Below are 22,500 nucleotides of genomic sequence, written 5' to 3'. Positions count from 1 at the left end.
TAAACAGATCACGAACATTAATATCATAGTCTTATGAAATGAAATGCCTCTTGTGTTAATCATCATGGTTTTGAAGATTTTATTCCTGTTGTATAAAACCTTCCTACTGAATGCAAAGCCTTTTATAGGGCTGTTTCATCTGAATGTGACCACATTACGAATGTCCTTTTTATTATTATTATTATTATTATTATTATTATTATTATTATTATTATTATTATTATTATTATTATTATTATTATTATTATTATTATTATTATTATTATTATCTAATAGTCAGATACCCTAAATAACCCTAACCTAACCTAACTCGATTCCTATACCTAATTAATTACTGTTTATTCTAAAAATATTCACTAAATATTATACAGAGACCCATACACACACAATGGATGCACAAAGGTATAAAGAACAACAAACAAATTTAGATGGATAAATGAGATATGGAATACTGAGGGAGTTAATGGCCGGGGACGAATAAACAATGTAAAGATAAAGGATAAGAGAGGATCATCGAATACTCGAGTGTGATAGATAGACTGTGAAAGACTGACAGACGTCATCAGCAGCGAATTTGAAGGAAGTGACAGACAAATATAAAATATCAGAGAGACGAAGAGAGAAAGAGAGAATTATGCATGAAGAGTATTCAAAGGCACGCACACGACACAAGGGAAGAGAGAGAGAGAGAGAGAGAGAGAGAGAGAGAGAGAGAGAGAGCTGACCAGGCCTTGACAAGGAAAGTAGCCACACTAACAGACAAGAAAGCAAGAGAGAGAATCTGGCAGTAAAGAAGGAGACACGTATACAGGCAGGGAAATCAAGGCTGAAGGACAAACGACCAGAAAGAGAGAGAGAGAGAGAGAGAGAGAGAGAGAGAGAGAGACTTACAGCACAGTTAAGCAAGATATGTATAGACAAAAAGACGGGCATACTACCAGCCAGGGTAATGAGAAGCAGACAAATAGAGAGAGAGAGAGAGAGAGAGAGAGAGAGAGAGAGAGAGAGAGAGTTATCGTGCTAAAACCCCAGCAGAAGTTAATCAATGGAAGCCATTGTGTTTACCGTTTGTTTTTGATGGCCCGATTACTGCTATGGCTCCGTTGGAGAGCGAACTGGCACAGCGTATGAGAGAGAGAGAGAGAGAGAGAGAGAGAGAGAGAGAGAGAGGGTGGAGATACGGGGAGGGTAATAAGGACAGGAGTGGTCATAAAGAAAGGCGTGAAAAGTGAACTTTGTTGTATCACTAGATTGGTTTCATCTCTCTCTCTCTCTCTCTCTCTCTCTCTCTCTCTCTCTCTCTCACTTCGTTTCTATTCCTGCCTGTCGTATTAAGAAAGACGGATAAGGCTTCGGTATTTTTGTCTATTCCAAATAATGTCCCGCAAACTAAAAGAAAACTACATTTCGTTTTCTCTGTGATACGATTTTGAACACTTTTCAAATTATGACAAAGTAAATAGCCAAGTGTTTATGACAAAAAATGTATTGATCTGTCAATGCGATATGTAAATTTATTTTTAAAATACTATTACATAAGTTTAACATGTGACATTTTGAGCCTTCACTCGACAAAAAAACCGTTTTATGTCAGGTTTAGCGAACTATATTTTATGCCGTATCTTACTCAAATGCTTATGTATTTGTATGCACACACACACACACACACACACACACACACATATATATAAATATATATATATATATATATATATATATATATATATATATATATATATATGTGTGTGTGTGTGTGTGTGTGTGTGTGTGTGTGTTAGCGTGAGTCTGTTAAAACATGCTTCTACTAAAGTTTAAATGGCCTCGTTGCTTCAATGAATGATCTATCATAAATTTTGATATATCAAAGATTTGAAATCAGTAACCAAGTTCAGGTAGGAGAGACGCCATTTTCGCAGTTTTAAGTGAAATCCTTTTTCACAGTTCATTTCTGAAAACCGGAAAAAGGACATCACATAAATTGAGTATCAATAATGAGACAAAGAAAAGAATCATGGCTTCCATTTTTACGAAGGATTTAAAAAAAAAAAAAAAAAAGAGAAAATCACTATAGGTAATAATTACCTTTTCATTTCAGCTTATGGCCCAGTGCCGATATAGGATGCACAGACAACTCAGTTTTCTTAAAAGACCTGAATCCTCTCTCTTTGTTTTCAAGTTTTGGCAGTACGAGCATCGCATAGTCTTTGGAATTTTGGCTACTTCGGATTGTGTGCGAGTTCTCGTAATGTATCACAGCTCATTTACTTATGTAATAATGAAGGAAATGTCAGTGACGTCATAATAATGAAGGAAATGTTAGTGACGTCATAATAATGAAGGAAATATTAGTGAAGTCATAATAATGAAAGCAATGTTAGTGAAGTCATAATAATGAAAGCAATGTTAGTGACGTCATAATAATGAAGAAAATGTAAGTGACGTAATAATAATGAAGGAAAAATTAGTGACGTAAATAACAATGTTTTCATTCGCTTTCTTGCGGTTTTAAAAGCGTCGTTCTCGACGTCAAGGTTATAAATTTGGTCACAGATAAAACACTTAATAAATAAATACTCCTTATTGTAATTAGCAATTTAAAAAAGGCGAGATACCTCAGAATACCTCAGGCGTCAAGTTTCCTATGTGACCTGAAGTCACTGTCTGCGACATATTTGTAAAAATAAATTTAGAAGATGTTGCGCTGACCTTCTGCACTCGTGTACTTGAATCTACGGTGGCTCTATTTTTGCTTCGGATATTCTAGAGGGTGGTGGATAAGCTACAGAATTTATAGTCTGAGTCCTCTACTTCTTGTTAGAATAGGGTTTTTTTTTTAACTATTCCAAGGTTTTAACTTAGGTATGATGTCTGTCATACTTGTCAATCATTAAATTACTGAATGATAATTAATCGGATTTATGTGCAATACTCGACCTAAATATTTCAGGTTTTTATGCATTCAAATACGCATGCATTTGCATAAGAGAGAGAGAGAGAGAGAGAGAGAGAGAGAGAGAGGGAAGGGATTAAGCGTAGACATTGAGTTAAAGAGCCAGATCTCTGCACTTGAGATGTACCAAGTAAGAACCCCACGAAGAACAGGAGAGTGTTCCCAAATCCTCCTTAATGACTCGACCTCCTAGGATTCCCGGCAGGCTCCGAGGAAAGTCGCGATTAAATGAATAGTCGGATTCCTTTACGCCTTGACGAGGGAAAAAAAGTGACACTTTATGCACCTTGTGCGAAACTGTAACAAATATATTTATTGTACATACATACATACATACATACATACATACATACATATACATGTATAATATACAATATATATATACTATATATATGTGTGTGTTTGTGTAAATATAATCATAACTATTCTTGTATCATTTATATAACATGGTACAATAATAAAGACAGATATGTTGGTACTAAATACAATATTTTGTGAAAATTTTTTTACTTCCATATATATACTTATATATAAATATAATATATATATTATATATATATATATATATATATATTATATATATATTATATATATATATATATACATATGTGTGTGTCTGTGTATACATACATGCGTCTGTGTATATACGTATAATATACAATATACATATAGATATACCTATGTATTACACACATCTTCTATCTGTCTATATATATATATATAATATATATATATATAATTATATATATAATATATATATATATATATAATATATATATTACAATATATAACACTTGTCCAAGAGAATTAGCTGTGTCCGGTTGCAAACCTTCGGCTAAAAGATAGAATGATGCTACCTATACCATCACTTGTTTGATGAATGGTGATAACATGAATGATGACACTTTCAAAACATGGTACAAATTAGTTCACAATGTGAGACCACATGTCTTTGTAACTTTTACTTTGAATTCTCTCTCTCTCTCTCTCTCTCTCTCTCTCTCTCTCTCTCTCTCTCTCTCTCTCTCTCTCTCTCTCTCTCGTTATATATAAATGTTACTCAATGTAACCCCTTTAGCAGTTTCATACATTCTTTATGAAAGAAAAATTGCTTACATAAGCTCTTTGCATTTTCGTGATGCATATGATTTATTCCTGCATCCACACACACTCATGTATAAATATACACACACACACACACACACACACACACACACACACACATATATATATATATATATATATATATATATATATATATATATATATATATATATAATGAATGGCATTGTCGCTTCTAGAAAGTCGGATCTTTAATAAAAAAGAGTATGGCCATCAGAAACTTTATTTTTATCCAACACCTACGTTTCGTGATACAAATCCCATCTTCAGGGCTAAAAACAGGGAAAAAAAATAAAATTCTGTACATTAAATCAAACTAAAATGGGGCACAGTAATAAATTATGCATTTTTAAAAGAATTATATAGATTAATTAAAAATATATCAGTGAAATTCGAATTTTATATGAAAGTAAGACGGTAACTAATTGAATAAGAGATCAACAGTAAAAAGCAAAGTACTAAGTACAATGTCACTTTCAAAAAAAAATAAACTAAACAAACAAAACTAAAAAGGGCCACAAACCACACCGTGAACAGCTAGGAAAATTATATTATTACTAAAGACAGGAGAAAAATATTGAATCCTAACAGGCAAAAAATTTCTCTATATGATTACAAAAGGAGAAAAAAAACAAACTAAAATATATATATATAATATATATCTATATATATATATATATATATATATATATAGTATATATATATATACAAGGCGGACGCAAAGCAAAAAATAGCGAAAAGAAAACTCACCGGTACAGAAGTAGAAGTATAGATAAGACTGAATAAGTATTATTTATTTTTGACAAAAGGGGGAGAGCAATACAAAGGCGAGAAGGTAGAAATGGCGAATGGTCTATTAAGTAATGTTCAGTTGTACAGCAGTTGAATGGTTGTTGAGGATTGGTGACAATGTTTAATGAAGAGGGACTCGAGAATGGGTAATGACCGGTTATCTATTGCTTGTGATAAGATTTTAAAATCATTGTACTGAATGTTATGTTTACATTTTATTGCATGGTTGCGTATTGCAGAAAATCCTTTCTTAGATAAATTATATATATATATATATATATATATATTATATATATATATATGTGTGTGTGTGTGTGTGTGTGTGTGTGTGTGCGTATGTATGTATTTATGTATGTATATATATATATATATATAATATATATATATATATATATATATATATGTATATATATACAAAATATATACATATATATAATTTTTTCCTGATACTCAGATGTCCATTTTAAAACCTATGTGCCTCTGGCCAATAAGCATTATGAATTATGCACCTGGTAATTAGATGACTGAATCCGTCATTATTCTTCAGCCTCTCACACGCGCTTACACACACAAACACACTCATGTCTACGTTCGCTATATATCTTACCGTCTACTTCCTCTTGTTTCTTTTTATTTCAGTCAGCGTAACTGAATGCCAAATGAGTTAAGCAGTTTCGGCCTCGTTTAAATCAGCTTAATAATGAAATTTTTCCTCATAAATGGAATAAGAAAGAATGTCATTCTCCCTCAAAGACAGAATGAACACGGTCTAGGTTAACATTGAAATTCTGCCCCGTACAGAACGGAACCGGTGAAGGGAAGCAATGAAATTCTTCCTCATATATAGAACGAAAACTGTCAAGAGGAAATAATGAAACACTACCTCATTGAGAAGGAAAACTGTCAGGGGGATACGATGCGCTCATTCTGGTCCTACACCCGGATAAAAGATGAGGAATGCGCAGACGGCTTCCTGATTCTTCCTACGAAGAAACAAAACGATAAATTTCTACCTGACTCCGCGTCTAGCTTCAGGAGAAGGAGGTCCAAATATGGCACGAAAACTGTGAATAAGATCATGACGAGAAAAATCAAGAGACAAATTGTGAATGAATGAAGAGTAGAAATGACCTGAAAAGCAAGCGCCAGATAGATAGAGAGAGAGAGAGAGAGAGAGAGAGAGAGAGAGATGAAGACGTCACCCAAACAAAAAAGGAAGTGAGAGACAACGTTCTGCAAAAGAAGGAGAAGAAAGAGAAGAAGAAGAAGTGGAGAGACTTCGCCAGTGGAAGGAAGGCAAAGCGCGGCAGGAACTCTCGAAAGGAAAACAAAAGCAAACAGAATGAACGAATCGTACCGACGGCCGCCGAGTTTACATTAGCGTGAAATGAAAGGTGCGCCGCCCTGATCCATAAAAGGAGACAATAAATGAAAATAGCGAAATATGTAAATAAACAAACAAACAAAAGGCGAGCGCCAAGGCGGATGCAGAGCTTTATATGAGGAGAGGTAGTTAGGATAGGGGTCAGAGGTGATGAGATGAGGTCATGGGTGAGGGGAGGAGGAGGAGGAGGAGGAGGAGGAGGAGGAGGGAGTGGGGTAGTCCGTAAGGCTATTATTGCAGAGAGGCTGATGATAAACTCCCCGCACTCTATCCATCCCTCTCACCCCCCCCCTCTCTCTCTCTCTCTCTCTCTCTCTCTCTCTCTCTCTCTCTCTCTCTCCCCCGAACCTTCGTCCCTCCTGGCTCTCCTTCAGACCCAAGGCTGACCAATACCGTTTTAATTCCTCTCTCTCTCTCTTCTCTCTATATATAATATAATTATATTATATATAATATATATCTATATTAATTATATATATATTTATATATAATATTATTTATACTATAAACCAACATATTTATTATTTATTATAAATATTTATATATTATATAATATATTTTATATATATATTATATCTATATATATATAGATATATATTTATATATATATTATATAAGAGGGAGGCAATCGTTTACTGATGTGATCATATATATATATATATGATATATATATATATATATATATATAATATATATATATATATATCAATTTCAATTCAACCTTTAAATGGCTTATATCTGATATTCATATGCACATACCTACTCACACACACACAGACACAAACGCACACAAATATATTTATATATGTTTTATTTTACTTAGGAAGGCTCTCAATTTTTTATCTCGTTGTTAATATTGTATATCTATAAGAATTTTTACATCACACTACGAAATAAGATCATCAGAAGGCGTGGGCACGGTACGCTTATCAAAGGGTTTATTCTTGTGCTTAATGATAAGACTACATCTTCAGGCGACTAATTTTACGTGACCAGATAGAAGAGACTAAATAATATTTTCAAGAGATGTTAGAGGGGCTATACCCTTTGGCATTAATTCTGACTATACTATATTCCTGCACTTTACCTATGGAAAATTACTATGCATATGCACTTGAAACATATTTATGTTATATATAAACATGTACATTTACATACATACTTACATATATGTATGTAAGTATGAGTATTCACCAAACGTCAGTTTACCTTTATTGGAATTCTACACCCAATCACACATATCAATCAACTGAGGTGTGGAATGGCTTGAGCCTATAACTGATTCACTTAAGGTAGATTCTTGAATGAGCTCTATGCCTACGAGACGTTTGTTTGGCGACCGCTGATTGGCTGGTAAAGGTATAGGAAGGCAGCTCCCAACCAATCAGCGACCGCCAAACAAAGGTCTCGTAGGCACAGGACTCACCCAAGGGTCTATCTTAAGTGAACCAGCTTTAGTTATAGATGAAAAAGCATCGACTCGGGACACTACCTATATATTGTTTACTACTATGTTGTAAAAAGCAATGAGGCCAGCAACCTCATCCCAAAAGCCTTGCTGAGAACTGGAAGACCAACTTAATGAATGAATAAAATCTGCAAGAAATGTAAACATATCGCTGTTACTATATGAGTAAACATTGAAAGAATTAGTTCAGGCAAAATTTCGGTAAAATCAATTAAAAATTATAATCCTTTGCAATTCCAGACATTGATTACCCAGATATAAATAAATATATATATATATATATATATATATATATATATATATATATATATATATAAATATAAGTAAATAATACATATATATATACTGTAATTTATATATGCATAGAAAGGAAATATTATTATTATTATTATTATTATTATTTATTATTATTATTATTATTATTATTCCTTTTTCAGAAGGAAGCCCCGGAAGCGACAAGAATAAGAGTCCCGATGGACACAAACCCAAAACCAAGAGAAAACCCCGGGTCCTCTTCTCTCAGGTGAGACTTTAGAGTCAGCATTCCTTAAAAAAAAAATAAAAAATAAAAAAAATAAAAAAAATAAAAAATAATATTAATAAATACCAATTCTAGTTTCGGGTGTATAAAAGCTATACATTTCATTTACCTTTTTTTGTACTTCTTTTTATTGTTTTTATTAAAAGCCAAAGATGTTGTAACATGAATATAGGACATACAAATAGTTATTGATAAAATAAGTTATAGAAATAACAGTAATCCATAAAAATCTCATAATAGCACGAGTCATTAAAATGGTGAATTGATAAGGAGGCTCGAGCAGGTTCTCGATTTTAAATTAAAAGGACCTTCGTCAAGGTTGAAAACTCCTGTTTTAAATGTGTTCACTTAAACTTGGTTTTAAACAGTAGATTTTTTTAAACCTTTCAAGACAAACACGAAAAGTGTGTTTTTATTACTGGTTATTACCATTATCATGATAGTTATACAGCTTATTAATGAATGGTGTCTGTCTGTACGCACGAAAACAGTCTTGCAAGGTTAAAAAAAATACCCAGTGAAAGACAGATAATTAAACCTATAACTCATTTAGCAAGGTTAAAAAAAAATACCGAGTGAGGAACAGATAATTTGACCTAACACTTATCTAACACCTTCGAACTCATCCATCACTCCTTCAGTATATCAGGGCGTCGAATGACCACCGTCCCTGCGATCCCAGTTTACTTTCCATACCCAATCAATCCCCCGTCAATATATTCATCTGTCATCGTTCAATTTCCCGACGACAGATCCTGTGTGTATATAGATCACGCGTCTGATACGCGTCGGTGTATAATACTTCGGCCTTATTTATTTGCGATCGGGAGGCGTTTATTAACACGGAGTGCGTTTTTCCCCTTTTAGAGTTTTCATTGAAAACAGTAACCTGTTTGCTCAGCCTTCAAGCGAAAGCATTTCATTTTGGGCGGGAAGTGATCGATTTCACACTTCGATATTTAGGAGGGAAAAGTTGACGATCGCATTCCGTAAGGATTCATGAAAAGTCTAGATATATGTATATATATAAATATATAATATATATATATATATATATATATATATATATATATATATATATTATATTATATATATATATATATATACTATATAGATATATATATATATATATCTTATATATATACAGTATACGCAATAACCTTTCTTAAGCCGGGAAATGGGAAATCTGGAATACTAACTGAAACTGATGCTGCAATCATACTATCGTTTAAAAGGAGATTCATTGATATTTAACAGTACTAACATGGTAAAACAAGTCTCCTCAACTGATGAAAATAACGTTGCTTTTAATCATGCAAGAACAGAATTATTTGCTGGGAATATATCTATTGTAGTTTCTGATTTTTTCCATAAATTATCTAAATTATTATAGTCTTATGACGCGATGAAATCAACGAATTTTGAGTAAAAATGTTATTAAAATGAAAAATATTGTCTTACTATTATAACTGCTTTACACTGTCACTGGCCAAACTATAAAAAGTTTACTGATAACTGCAGTCTGAGTATATATACTTCATCTTCCACAGGATAAACGGGGAAAAAGAAAAACAAAAGTGGGCGGCAACTTGATGATCGAGGGTCTATTAGTCACTCTAGACCGTGCCTACACGTAAAGTGGTGTCCGAATACCATCGTTACTTTTCATATATGTAATTACCTGATGGTCCAATTAATAACCCAAAATTCTAAATTCAAATATACGTTGTCTTTTGATAATGCTACTGAGATGAGACACTGAAATCAAATGTGTTCCTAATTTAAGAACAAATAGCATGGTGGCCGAAGTCAACGTCTTGATATAGGTTTCGGATGCACTCTATTTCTATAGACATTTTTATGCATTTTCCATATATTTTATCCATATATTTCAACGCAAACGGGAACAAATCACACAGTGGATTAGTAGATACATGAGTACCAAAATATTTGAGACTAGATTCTACTTAAAACTTGGAATTGATAAAAAAAAAAATTACACGTGAAACAGTAAGGGTTGGTAATTTAGAAGGAACAGCCACACTTGGTTTGGGTGGGTCCCTTTCACCTAACCGTAACCAATCCTTTTCAGATCGTGAGTTCTGCCTTCCCAGCTCTGATGTGATATTTTACTTTTTTTGCTTTTCCATGTAGTCCTATTTGCAGCCCTGACCTAATAATTACCTCTGAGATACCACATGGTGATATCTCCCTCACAGTAGTGTTAAATAGAAATTTACCGGGATCCTGGTTTCCATAATTGCAACATACGCATTTTTTCGTACAGTCCGCAATCGAGGAACATGTAATGTGGCATTTTTTTTTCAATCTTAATAAATCGATGCTAAAAATCAATGACTTTCAAACAGTAATAACATCGTCCTTTACGACGCTATAACCTTACATGAATTAGGCCTATGTGGCAATTTTTGAACAAGTGCATTAGTTTTTTGAAAAGTTTACCATTTTGATATTTGCAAATATGTGCGGGAGTCATTTTTCCTCCCAATTCCCAAATTTATGCAATTAGTATAGGTTTTAACAAGTTTTGTTATGGTATGTATAAAATCCCTCACGTACTGCCTTCATTGTTGTTTCATTGTTGCATGATAATTTTTTTAAATTGTTCAAACCCCCTCCCCTAATATGTTTTCTTTTCAAAATTTTCCAAAAATATTGTCACATACCTTGTAAATATCAATAAACATCAGTTAAACATGTCAGTAAACATTTTAATAATCTTATCAAAAATTTTCCCAAAATTGTCAGACAGTAATCATTAATAAATATGGAGTATACGTTAATCCTAATACACCTGTGAATAATGATGAATGATAATTATGCTAAAGGCAAAACATTCGTGAAATGCTAATCATCACTAGCCTATCACCGCCATGGCCTATCACTACCATTAGCACATGATATAATCGGAAAAGGCTAATAATCATCACGATCACCGCCATTAGACAGCACATGAAACATCATTCCTAGTGTCTTGACCGTTACCATGAAGCACATCGCCATTTTTCTTTTATAATTTTTCCTAATACCTGGTGACGACCTGCCGCATTGAACTTCCCTACGTTGGCTAAACCATTAACAGCGGTATTATTACTGTTACCTGATGGTTGACAATAACGACGACAATAGTGATTAAGTTATTTGTTTACCGAACAATGACGTGTATGGAATTAAACTTGACCATGCCGAGCGCTGATTGGCTGGCCGGGGCTGACTCGCTGCTCAGCCTGGAGTTTGAATCTCATAGATACAAATTCGTTATAACGGCGCCTCTAGAAACATGGTGCATATATTGGCTGGGCTGCCGCATCGCTTAAGACGTTCTCGAATAATCTCGATGACAGGTATTCTACATAATATCTCCAGAAACATGACACACAGGCGCTCGCGCTATGTGTAAAACGTTTAGCAATAATAACAATTTCCGACCTTAATGGAACGATGAATTCTTTGTGCCTCATTTTTCTCGAATGTTTAAGGAAGAATTCCTGTCTTGCCCTAAATGTCGTTTGAAGTGTCACAAAACAGGTTTCTCGAGTAATGGACTAGTGTGTGTGTGTTTATGATTTATGACTTCATATGACGGGGGAAGTTACTTGTTTTTCGTTGATATGATAAGAGAACGGTAACCTAGGCCTAGCTTATTTCCGAGACTGAAAATCGTTTTGTCCCATCCAAGCCATTTAATGGAAATTTTGTTCTTAGGTTATTTTATGTAATTCTATGTTATTAGGTAATGTTAATCATATAATTTCTCTTCCAATTTGTATTTCTGACAATTAAAGGAAGGTACTGTATTGAAAAAGCCTTTTCTGTTCATTCTTCCCGAATTAACAAGTTACCAATCTTAGTGACATTGGTTGTTGCGATGTTTCTTCTACTTCAAGAAATAAACCGGTCAATAGGATCTCATATTAACATAACTTACATCTGACCGTGGAATACGCCGCCTTATACAAGAATGCAAATTTATCCTAATTCTTATGAAATCATAGGCCTCATTAAAAAAACGCTGGTACTAGGCCTAACATCCACCTTTTTTTTTTCTTCAAAATTTTATGGTAACGATAATGAAATTAATATGAATGCTAATAATTATAAAACTCATTCATTTTCGATTAATGCTTTCTAGCACTTATACTTTTGCAAAGCCTGAGAAACTAAGAAACCACTTCCATGGAAAGCAACTGATGATGTTTTCCCGCCATACGAGAAAGGTAGCTGTTCGTTTTACCTCCCTTTAAAATTTCAGTAATTTTTGTCAGTTCCAAGTTTGAAGAATCTGGTACTTATAAATTGCTAATAATTGCATGTTTCTTCTAATATTTAGTATGTTTTGTTCCAATTTCTGATAAAATATATGGAAAATGCATAAAACTTTCAGAGTGAATTAATGTGTATCCGAAATCCATGTCGAGAGTTAAGATTTCGGTGGCTATGTTATTTACTTTTGGACAAACGAATACAGTTTTTCATAGTCCCTTAATTCAGTATTATTATTAACAGACTACATATATATATATATATATATATATATATATATATATATGTACATATATATATATATGTATATATATATATATATATATATATATATATATTTGATGGAGAATGTAGTTATTAGATAGCTTTCACTCGGATCGCGGAGTAAGAATATTGAAATATAAACTTCCAAGTTTATATTCCAATATACAATGAACTGATCAACAAATCAATTCGAAACCGCCAATAGTAATCGGAGCAAGAAACAATAGATATCCATCACTTGAATCGAAAATTTCAATAAATAAAAATGACGTTCTTATATACTTCAGATTCCCTTAAACACTGGCATATACCATCAAAGCTGGTCCCTCCCAAATCCTTCCTTTACCAGGCGATGGCAGATAGAGATGATTGCCATTAAAGTGTTTACAGAGAAGATAATCTACAGTACCCGAGAGTCGTCTCATGAAGTCACCCCTCCAGTCCAATCTCATTACATAGGACAGCCTCTCTCGCCTTATGGATCAAACCCACTCTGTTCCATTAAGTTACCCCCTCCATCCCACGACCCCTCATCCTCCCCCGCCTGCCCCCCCCCCCCCACCCTCCCATCAGCCCAGTGCATCCAAAAGCGTTATAAATAACGAAGGTGCCAAGGGAGGAGAACCCGTAGATGGGTAGTTTGTGTGGGAAACTAAACTGGGCAGGATGCGTGTGTGTGTGTGTGTGTGTGTGCGGTAGGAATGTTGTGACATGGCGGATAAGGCTTATCTCTGCTTTGTACACACAGAGATACAGGCACAAACACTGCGGGACGCACATGAGTTATTAGCCGTTAGTGCGTGTATTAAAGCAGGTAATTTTTCAGATCATCTGCCAAATGAGCCGTGATAGTCATTTAGACCTTTCATTTTTAGCATTAGAAGAAACGGTCGTAGTAGGCCCACCTTTTACCTTTTGCATATGTTGTCGATTATTTATTCTATTTCTTTCGGGTGTGTTAGTATGTAAGGCTAATATTGCAAGGTCACCCTTTATAAAGCTATTGAAGTAATACAAATAACGTAGAGGTTCATCTTGGCAATTATTCTATATATATAAGGGATTTGCAATCACTCCTGGGCAGAATATAAAGCGAAGAACATTCCCAACAAATAATAAAAAAAGTTGTAAAAACGAAGCTAACGCTGAAAGATAGAAATTTATTAGGAAAACTTCACCATGGTAAAAATTCCAAGTTTCTAGATGCAACTTAACTTGGAATGCTTGTTATGTTTTATTTGTTTGATTTTTCTGTTAGTGGACTTTTTTTTCTGCTCTTTTCATATTCCCGTTCCACCGCGTTACATCTCTCCTCCGCCACGAGAAGTAAACAATAGTAGGTTGCGTAATAGTCGATATTCCGTGTGTTTACAGTGAAGACGTCCTCCTTTGGGTCTATTATGATATACTACACTGGCTCAAGGACCCGATGAGCCACACCTGAAGTGCTGAGGCTTGAAGAGTAGTAGGAGGAGGAAGGGGAGGGGAAGGAGGAGGAGGAGGGGTGGTGGTAGCAGGAAATCTGAAGAAGTGGGAGGGACATACCGGCTGCAGACCGTGCATAGTAGGAGTAGTTGTACGTTTAGTTGTTGCTATAGAAAGGGCTGCAAGTGGCGACGGCTGGCTCATGTTAGATTTTACTCGCGAAAGTTTCAAGCTGCGTTTGTGCGCGATGATGATTCTGTCTGTCTGAGAGTCATATGTATGTGTATGTGCAATTTTATGTATATTCACTCAAAGTACATACACTTACATTTGCTTGTAGCTTGTATACTTACGAGCACTTGCGGAGATATGAAAATGCCTCGTTAAGTGAAATAAAAGTTGTACTGATTAATTTAATAGTTTTGCCTACTTAGTATTCAGATATGTAAATTTTATTACGACTAATACTAATATTTCAGTTATTCCCCAGACAGGCTTCATTGACTCGATATTAAGAACGGTTTATTCTAAAACTTCTGGCATGCGTTAATTCAGCATTTTCTAGGTCTTTCGAGTTATACACAACTCACAACTTACCCTCCCATTTTCTCAACATAATGGAACGTCCTAAAACACTGATCTACGCTAGGAGCGACTCCATCTTTGAAAATAAGGAACAACCATGAACGTGTAACACAAGTTTCTCTGAGGTTTATTTTTACCCCATACCACCCACACTACAGTCTGCATACTCTTATTCAGATTAACGTTCATCATAAATTATTATTATCGCCAAAGACTCTAGGCTATTTAAGGTATATGTTCAAGTCTGTTATGTGGTATCGCTATGCCCGTTTGCGTCATGCTCAAGTTCAGTTCCTTTATTTTTAAACTTATCACACTTTTCTCCCTTTGTCCTCAGCCGACACCTATTCAAAAGTCGTTCCAAACATACAAAGTTATATCGTGTCCTTATATTTCTTATGTGATCCTTTTTTATATCGCCTACGGATGGGATATTTGGGGGAGACCATAGGTCTACCTGCTTAGTCTCTAGTCCTAGTTGGGTAGAGAGGAACCTGAGTACTATGATCGTATGTATATAATGCGTCTAGGATATTTTACACCAGTGCAATGTCCTGTCCCTTACCTCTAGAAACTGTTTCCAGAATATATATATATTTATATATATATATATATATATAATATATATATATATATATATATATATGTGTGTGTGTGTGTGTCGTGTCTTGTTTAATGCTGATTCAGTGTTACATATGTACACTGATGTTTGATTTAGATTCAGATGAGCTTATACTATGTTTCTAGTGTGATTTAAACAACACCATTAAATATAAACTTTCTATCAATGGCAAAATCAATACAATTTCTGAATCACTTACATCAGTAGAATGATAATGATATAAAACAGTGACTGATGTTTTGTTTTCCATTCAGGTCGAAAGCCTTATTTTAGCAAGCGGATATATATTATTTTTTTAGAAAGATTTATTATTCGTTATTATTATTATTATTATTATTATTATAGAAATAATGGTCTACTAAGCTTCACTGGTTTCTGAAAAAACTAAAACTTCGGGGATTTTTGGTCTTTTCTTGAGTTGATTTCTGTTATTGGTTTGCTATCGCCATTACTATGGGCTACTTATGCACAAACATTAATTTTTATCAAAGATAGATAACAGTGAGGACCTTTTCACTCTAAAGGCATTTTTATCTCTATCACAGGAAACATTAAGGATTTATTTTTTCTTTTCTTTTTTTAGGAGATACAAGAAAACTTATATATAAAGAAAACAGTTAAGACATCTCCCAAATGCATTTCAACAGGCTCAGGTGTACGAACTGGAGAGGCGGTTCAAACAACAGCGCTATCTCTCGGCGCCCGAGCGGGAGCACTTAGCCGGCCTCTTGAAGCTCACCTCCACTCAAGTCAAAATATGGTTCCAAAACCGCCGTTACAAGTGCAAGAGACAGCGGCAGGACAAGAACCTTGAGCTAACGACAGCTGCGGCCGCCGCAGCTGCTTCCATGGCTTCTGTGACCTCTCCGCGCAGAGTTGCCGTCCCTGTGAGTATACTGTACAAGCTAGAATCTAATAGAATTGAGTGTTTTTCAAGTATTCTAAAAGCGATTACGCAATTCTTTTTTTAACTTTAGAAACCAGCTACGCGTCTTGTCAATACTTCTATGAATGAGCGACGCATTTCGAGACCTTTGGAAATGAGGGCAGTTTTCAAAGTCGCTGAAAATGAGTTAGGCTCTTTTTTTTTTTTTTTAATCTTGGGAATAGGTGACGAATTTTAAAGGCCTTTAGAAATGAGCGACGTATTTCCAAAGGTTTTCGGAAGTGGGGTAAACATTTTCAAAGCCTTTGGAAATGAGCAAATAATTCTAAGGCTTTTGGAAATGACGATCTTTTTCAGTGCTCCTTCGGGATGAGCAACGCTTTTTTTTAAGGCTTCGGAAATGAGTTACACTTTTTTTTTCTTGGGAATGCGCAATGCATTTTTAAGCCTTTAGAGATGAATAGCTCATTTTTTTCATGGCCTTTTGAAATGAGTTACCCATTCCTAACGAATGAAAGCTGCCTTACCTGAAAAAGAACTCTGAAAAAAACCTCGAGTACTTTCGAAGTGAACTCGATCCCTGAAAAAGATCTCTGAAAAAAACCTCGAGTACTTTCGAAGTGAACTCGATCCCTGAAAAAGATCTCTGAAAAAAACCTCGAGCTCGTAGTCTGTGTACAGATTAAAACCGCTGCGAAGCTTCTTCCAAACAAGCTCGACCACACAGTTTGCTCAGAGATTAAAAACGCGGCTAGTTAAGTAAACAGCCATCTTTTCTTTCCAGGTATTGGTGCGCGACGGGAAGCCTTGTCCAGCTGGATATCCGCCATCTTACCCTCCCGCGTATACGCCTCCACAGTACTCCCCTCCCGCCTACCAGTGCCCCTACAGCGCACAAACAGCTGCCTACCAACAAACACAGACGTATAACCAACAAACCTTACGCACTTGGTGAAGGTGATTAGTATAATAATTACGTTAATAGGAATAGCAGTGACAAAATATAACTGATGGTCTACCTATTTTTTGAAAGGGAACGAATGGTTGGTAAAGGAGATAGATGATGAGGCGACCTAACTGAATATGGTTCCTATTCCCATTCCTGTTCATTTACGTCGCGTAAATTCAGGCGCAACCTGAGGTGATTTTAGGAATGACTTTATAATATGATGCATTACCAAATGTGAGCACAGACGGTTTTTATTCTTCATGGAACTCCAGTAAAAATATAAATAAATGATGTTCGGTAACGCCATGTAAGATAATCACCAGCTATAAAAAATAGCGCTTGCTCTTGCAGGTTTGTAATTAGGATTAGATATTAATGATTTATGCTCTAACCTGATTCGAAATAACATATACAAAGTGGAATCTAATCTTGAGGGCGTGACTTTCCTGTCTTAAAATAATTTGCGTCTGGCAACAAATTTAAAATGTATTTCCATCAAAGACATTATAGAGTACACCTATAGTATCTTCGATTTCCATTCAGTGACATATTTGTCTTTCCAAATCATTTCTTATAGATTCATTGAAGTCAATTATTAGACTCAGGGTCCTGAATCGTTCAACTGCCTCTATAATTACGCTACAATATCTTAAATTTAAGTAGAGAATTCAATGTATCCTGATTGCAGAAAATGAAAAGCCGCAATTCAGGAATCACATGCCAGTCTCGCTCTGTTGCATAGATTCGCTATCTATGTGATTTGAGGAATTTCCTTAACTCATTCGTCAGGTCGAAGCTATTTCACGAAAGTCAATAACGGAGCAAATGCCGATATGAACTAACTGTCAGCCCAAAAAGACTATTATCTTCCAAAGCACTCTTCATAGAACAGCATGGCTACATGTGAAGAAAAAATCGGTTATCAATCTTTCTTTGTTTTCCATATCCTTATCGCTACTCTCCTCAGAGAAGAGATAATAAGCTTTTCCTCAACCTATACCCTCAACTTCATGTTTTCCTATTGTCTTCAAACCAAGGTTAGACACGGGATTTGTGTTAATAATATCTAAACAAAGATGTTAAAAGATAATTACATTTGATACTTTGACTGTGAAAGTAAAAAGGGGAGAATAAGCTGAGTTTTTAATTGAAAAGATGGATTTTATCTTCCTCAGTCTTTTTCACTAAAGAAAATCATGCACCGGAAAAGCCTGAACCACTTTCATACACATACACACACACGCACACACTATTTGTATATAGATATATATGTATATATATACATATTTATATACGTATACATGCGTTTGTATGTGTGTGTTTATGCCGAATTTTAATGATTAAAGAAAACAAAATAACCACAACATTTAAAAGGCACAGGGCAGACAGCCACCAGTAAAATATGTGTCCCGGTTATAAGTCACCCTCGCTAATAATACACAATTAATGGTTTGTAAATCGTAAATTGATATTCATTTACTGACAATGACTGTTATATGAGACATTGTTTTGATAGAGATAATGATGGTAATGTAAACACATCGGACTCTGGGGAAAGGAGCTTCCCTCCCTTCCACGTCACAGGGAGATCCTACCACCCCCACCCCCCCTCTTGCCTTTACACATCACTTTTCAAACACACACACACACACACACGACATTCTCTCTCTCTCTCTCTCTAGGAAAAGGGGGTCTTTATTTGGACAACTTTGCCTTTTTCTTACGATTTACTGCAAATGTAAGATTGGGTACCTGAATACCAGTTAATATTTTATCTGTTCTAGAAGTAATTTTACTTTATCACCATTTTCGGCATTCTCTCTCTCTCTCTCTCTCTCTCTCTCTCTCTCTCTAAGCAATTTTGTCTTTTTTATGAGATGCTGGATATGTAAGTGAGCTAACAGAGAGCGAGTTAAATACGTATTTTGGGTGTGTTTGAAAAGAATTTTACTTTATCACCCTTTTCAACATTCTCTCTCTCTCTCTCTCTCTCTCTCTCTCTCTCTCTCTCTCTCTCTCTCTCTCTTTTATGAACGTGTATATAGGATATGTAGACATACACTTTCGAAACCGTATATATAACCCATTTTGCTTCGTTGTAAATTAGCGAGATGCAGAATGTTTATGCCTTTCAAAACACATTTCCTCGGTGACGAAGAAAGTTGACGCAGAGACCGATCTCCGGCCTAAACAGGACCACTAAACACACAAGATCCGGTCAAATATGCTTCTTTCTTTCCACTACCCTCGCCAAGCACCCGACCCCCCACCCCCCCCCTCTGCTGTCCAAGCAGGACCCAGTAATGATCTAAAGAATGGTAAACATCCAAACTGCCCATCAGCAGAACCTAGGGTCAATATGCTTTTCTTCTCTTCATTTTTGACATGTTTCCACTATAGAGGTATTTAGTTTTGTTATTCCATTCGGCATGTTTCTCTCTCTCCCTCTCCTTCTCTTTCTCTCTCTTTACACACACCCACGCACACACGCATACCATAATATAATTATATATATATATATATTATATATATATATACATTATATATATATATATACGTGTATATATATATATATATATAATGGATAATATATTATATATATATATATATATATATATATAGTATACATTTTATTTTACTGCACACCTAAGGTCAAATAATCCATTTTTTTGACCTGACCTTACATTTTCGATTATTTCTACTTTCACCCATCTCTCTCTCTCTCTCTCTCTCTCTCTCTCTCTCTCTCTCTCTCTCTCTCTCTTTGGTTTCTGACAAACAGTAATCCTATACGAGCCATGTTGTGGACATTAAATGGTCAGATATGTTCTCTAATGTCCCAATAGACTTAACATCAGCTGGACGGAAGGGGGGAAAAGGCTGCGTGATTTATTGACCCAACTATTTTTTATTCCTTTCTTTTTTATTTCATAATATTCTTCCATTTTGCAAAAAAAAAAAAAAAAAAAAAAGCGTCCAGTTATAAAGATAATTGGTATTTGTCTTAGTTACAGTTTTGGAATCTTTTTCCTAGCTTTCTTTGTCCCATACTCTTCTATCTGTACTGGGTGTGGCAAGTCATTACGTCCATTCATGTAGAAATATATCAGGATGTAAAAGTCAGAGTTTGATAAGTGGTGGAAAGGTACTAGAAGAGCATTAAACGAATGATTTGCGTTAATACACTGAGATCTTCATTGAAAAATATTCATTCGATGAATATATTTTCTTTGTAGAACAAGAAGGATTAGGTTATGGTGATTATAGCGGGCCGCGATGTCTTCGGAATCTGTTTGTTCATAGTCATAGTGATATAACTAATATTAGATGAAGATTTAACATGAAAGTAAGCAAATAAACAAACAAAACTCAAGTGTCATTGGATTTCCAAATTGTAATCATAGCGAAGACCTTAAGTTAAGTACCATCGGATTTTCAAATTATAATCATAGTGAAGACCTTAGTTCATTCTCAGGTCCGTCTGAACATACAGATAAAACTAATCATTAATGAAAGGAGTTCAGTAGCCTCACTGAACTTATATATGTATATATTTTCCTATCGTCTTTTCCTAATTATCGTGCGTTAAGTTAACCAGTGGGAAAATAAATAATCTTGGAGCCAATGCCATTAGGATCTTTCTTTTCATAGTCATGTTAAGGGCTGCGATACAGTTGAACATTGCAGCATTTAGCATCATTAGCATAGCTCAAATTAAATCACTTTGTATCAACACTACAGTGTAATAATAGTTAGCTAAAATTGCATCAGCACTTTGTCGCAATGCAAGCGGATCAAATTCATATCTGCGTTAATGTCTTTCAAGGCATATTCATTTACATCCACCCTGCTGTGCAGTGCGCGCTTAGCTGCAAAAAGGCAACGCCGGGTGTAGTCTACTGCCAAAGGTATCCACCCATTCGTTCCCATCAAATAATACCAAAGTTCCTGATAACAGTTTCCCTAAAAATAAATAAAGGAAAAATTGTTGGTTATGCGTCTGTGGTTTCCATTGCTAATTCTCAGGCGGAGGTGTTTACAAAAACCCAGTGAAATTGTTGACTTTGTGCCTTAAAGGACCCTAGGATGTCGATAGCGTTAGGCAACTATACACAAATATTCAAGTTCCTTGCTTTACCAGACCAATGTTTGCAGCTATAGCCCGTTAGATTTATAAAGTTTGCTCTGGTTGAATGAAAAGGAAAGAATCTTTTTCACCAATCGATCTGATTCCTCGCCAGGAACACCCTTCATATATCAAGCGAGCTATAGTAGTCTTATAATGTGCATTATCATTTCAACTTTTGTTGTAAGCTATTTAAGCAACTGCGTAGCTATAGAATGTTTTTAAACTTTTTAATGTAGGGTAAAGACACTATTTTTGTACATAAGTTAGGTCTCTTAGTTTTGATAACAAGATTATATATATTATACAGCTAACTTGCTTGAAACTGTCAGACATTATAGCGAAATAGGAAAAACCTCATTGTGATCATAAGCTGTCTTTTTTATTTATTTTTTCTAGTTTGCAAAAAAGAAAAAAAAATAGAACATCCCGTCAACTAATTGTAAAAGCCACTTTAATTATTGCATTTTATCTCTCCTACATTTGTTGTTTATTTCTGTTGAAGCAGATATTGTAAAACTTTCAGAACAGAATCTACTATTCTATACCGAGTGACGCCATAATTATTCATTCATTTTTTCCCGTGCTCTTTGGATTGATTATTCTATAAGTGAATAACGGTCATCGAAATAAAAATGTAAGGTTGGGGACGGTATCATATGCTCTTAATCTATTTCATATATATCTTTTCTTTCTAAAAAAAATTGTGATATTTTCTTTCATGTTTTATACATTTCTGAAAAGGAACCGTGCTTTGTCCAGACTTGTCATTTTCGTAAAGTTGAATGAATATCTCTGTCTGTTATGGCAACCCGTTTCCTTAGCGACCTGAATAATTAATTAGTGTTGCAGCTAAATTTCTTGATCTAGCTCATTAAAGCACTTTTCAGAAAGGTTCCAAGAAGGTGAATAACTATTGACGCTATTCTTGATGGTTAGTAATGGAAATTATGATGAATAAATACTACAAAATTCCAGGAATTTCACCCAAGAACACGTTTCATATAATTGCACCATTGTATTATTTTTGTTTATAACAGTATGTCTACCTTTGCTTGTAATGGTTACAAAGAAACATAGGCATTAGTCCATGTTACTCGAT

The 22,500-nt window shown here is 34.8% G+C and overlaps 1 protein-coding gene across 2 annotated transcripts in view; it reads left to right on the top strand.

Annotated features, from left to right (window-relative positions):
• The window catches only part of LOC135217468 (homeobox protein Nkx-2.4-like), a 41,294-nt gene extending 21,530 nt beyond the window's left edge, over positions 1 to 19,764 (top strand). The window contains exons 3-5 of one of the 2 annotated variants that reach the window (XM_064253375.1): positions 8,157 to 8,239; positions 16,085 to 16,324; positions 17,108 to 19,764. In XM_064253375.1, the coding sequence (XP_064109445.1) occupies positions 8,157 to 8,239; positions 16,085 to 16,324; positions 17,108 to 17,278 (494 nt within the window). In that variant the 3' untranslated portion in view covers positions 17,279 to 19,764. Of the gene's footprint in view, positions 1 to 8,153; positions 8,240 to 16,084; positions 16,325 to 17,107 lie in introns of both variants that reach the window. The other variant, XM_064253374.1, reaches the window with a different exon arrangement.
• The last annotated feature ends 2,736 nt before the right edge of the window (positions 19,765 to 22,500 follow it).

The sequence above is a fragment of the Macrobrachium nipponense genome, chromosome 7, assembly GCF_015104395.2.
Source record: "Macrobrachium nipponense isolate FS-2020 chromosome 7, ASM1510439v2, whole genome shotgun sequence".
Taxonomy (NCBI): domain Eukaryota; kingdom Metazoa; phylum Arthropoda; class Malacostraca; order Decapoda; family Palaemonidae; genus Macrobrachium; species Macrobrachium nipponense.
This window is presented reverse-complemented; position numbering and strand designations above follow the sequence as displayed.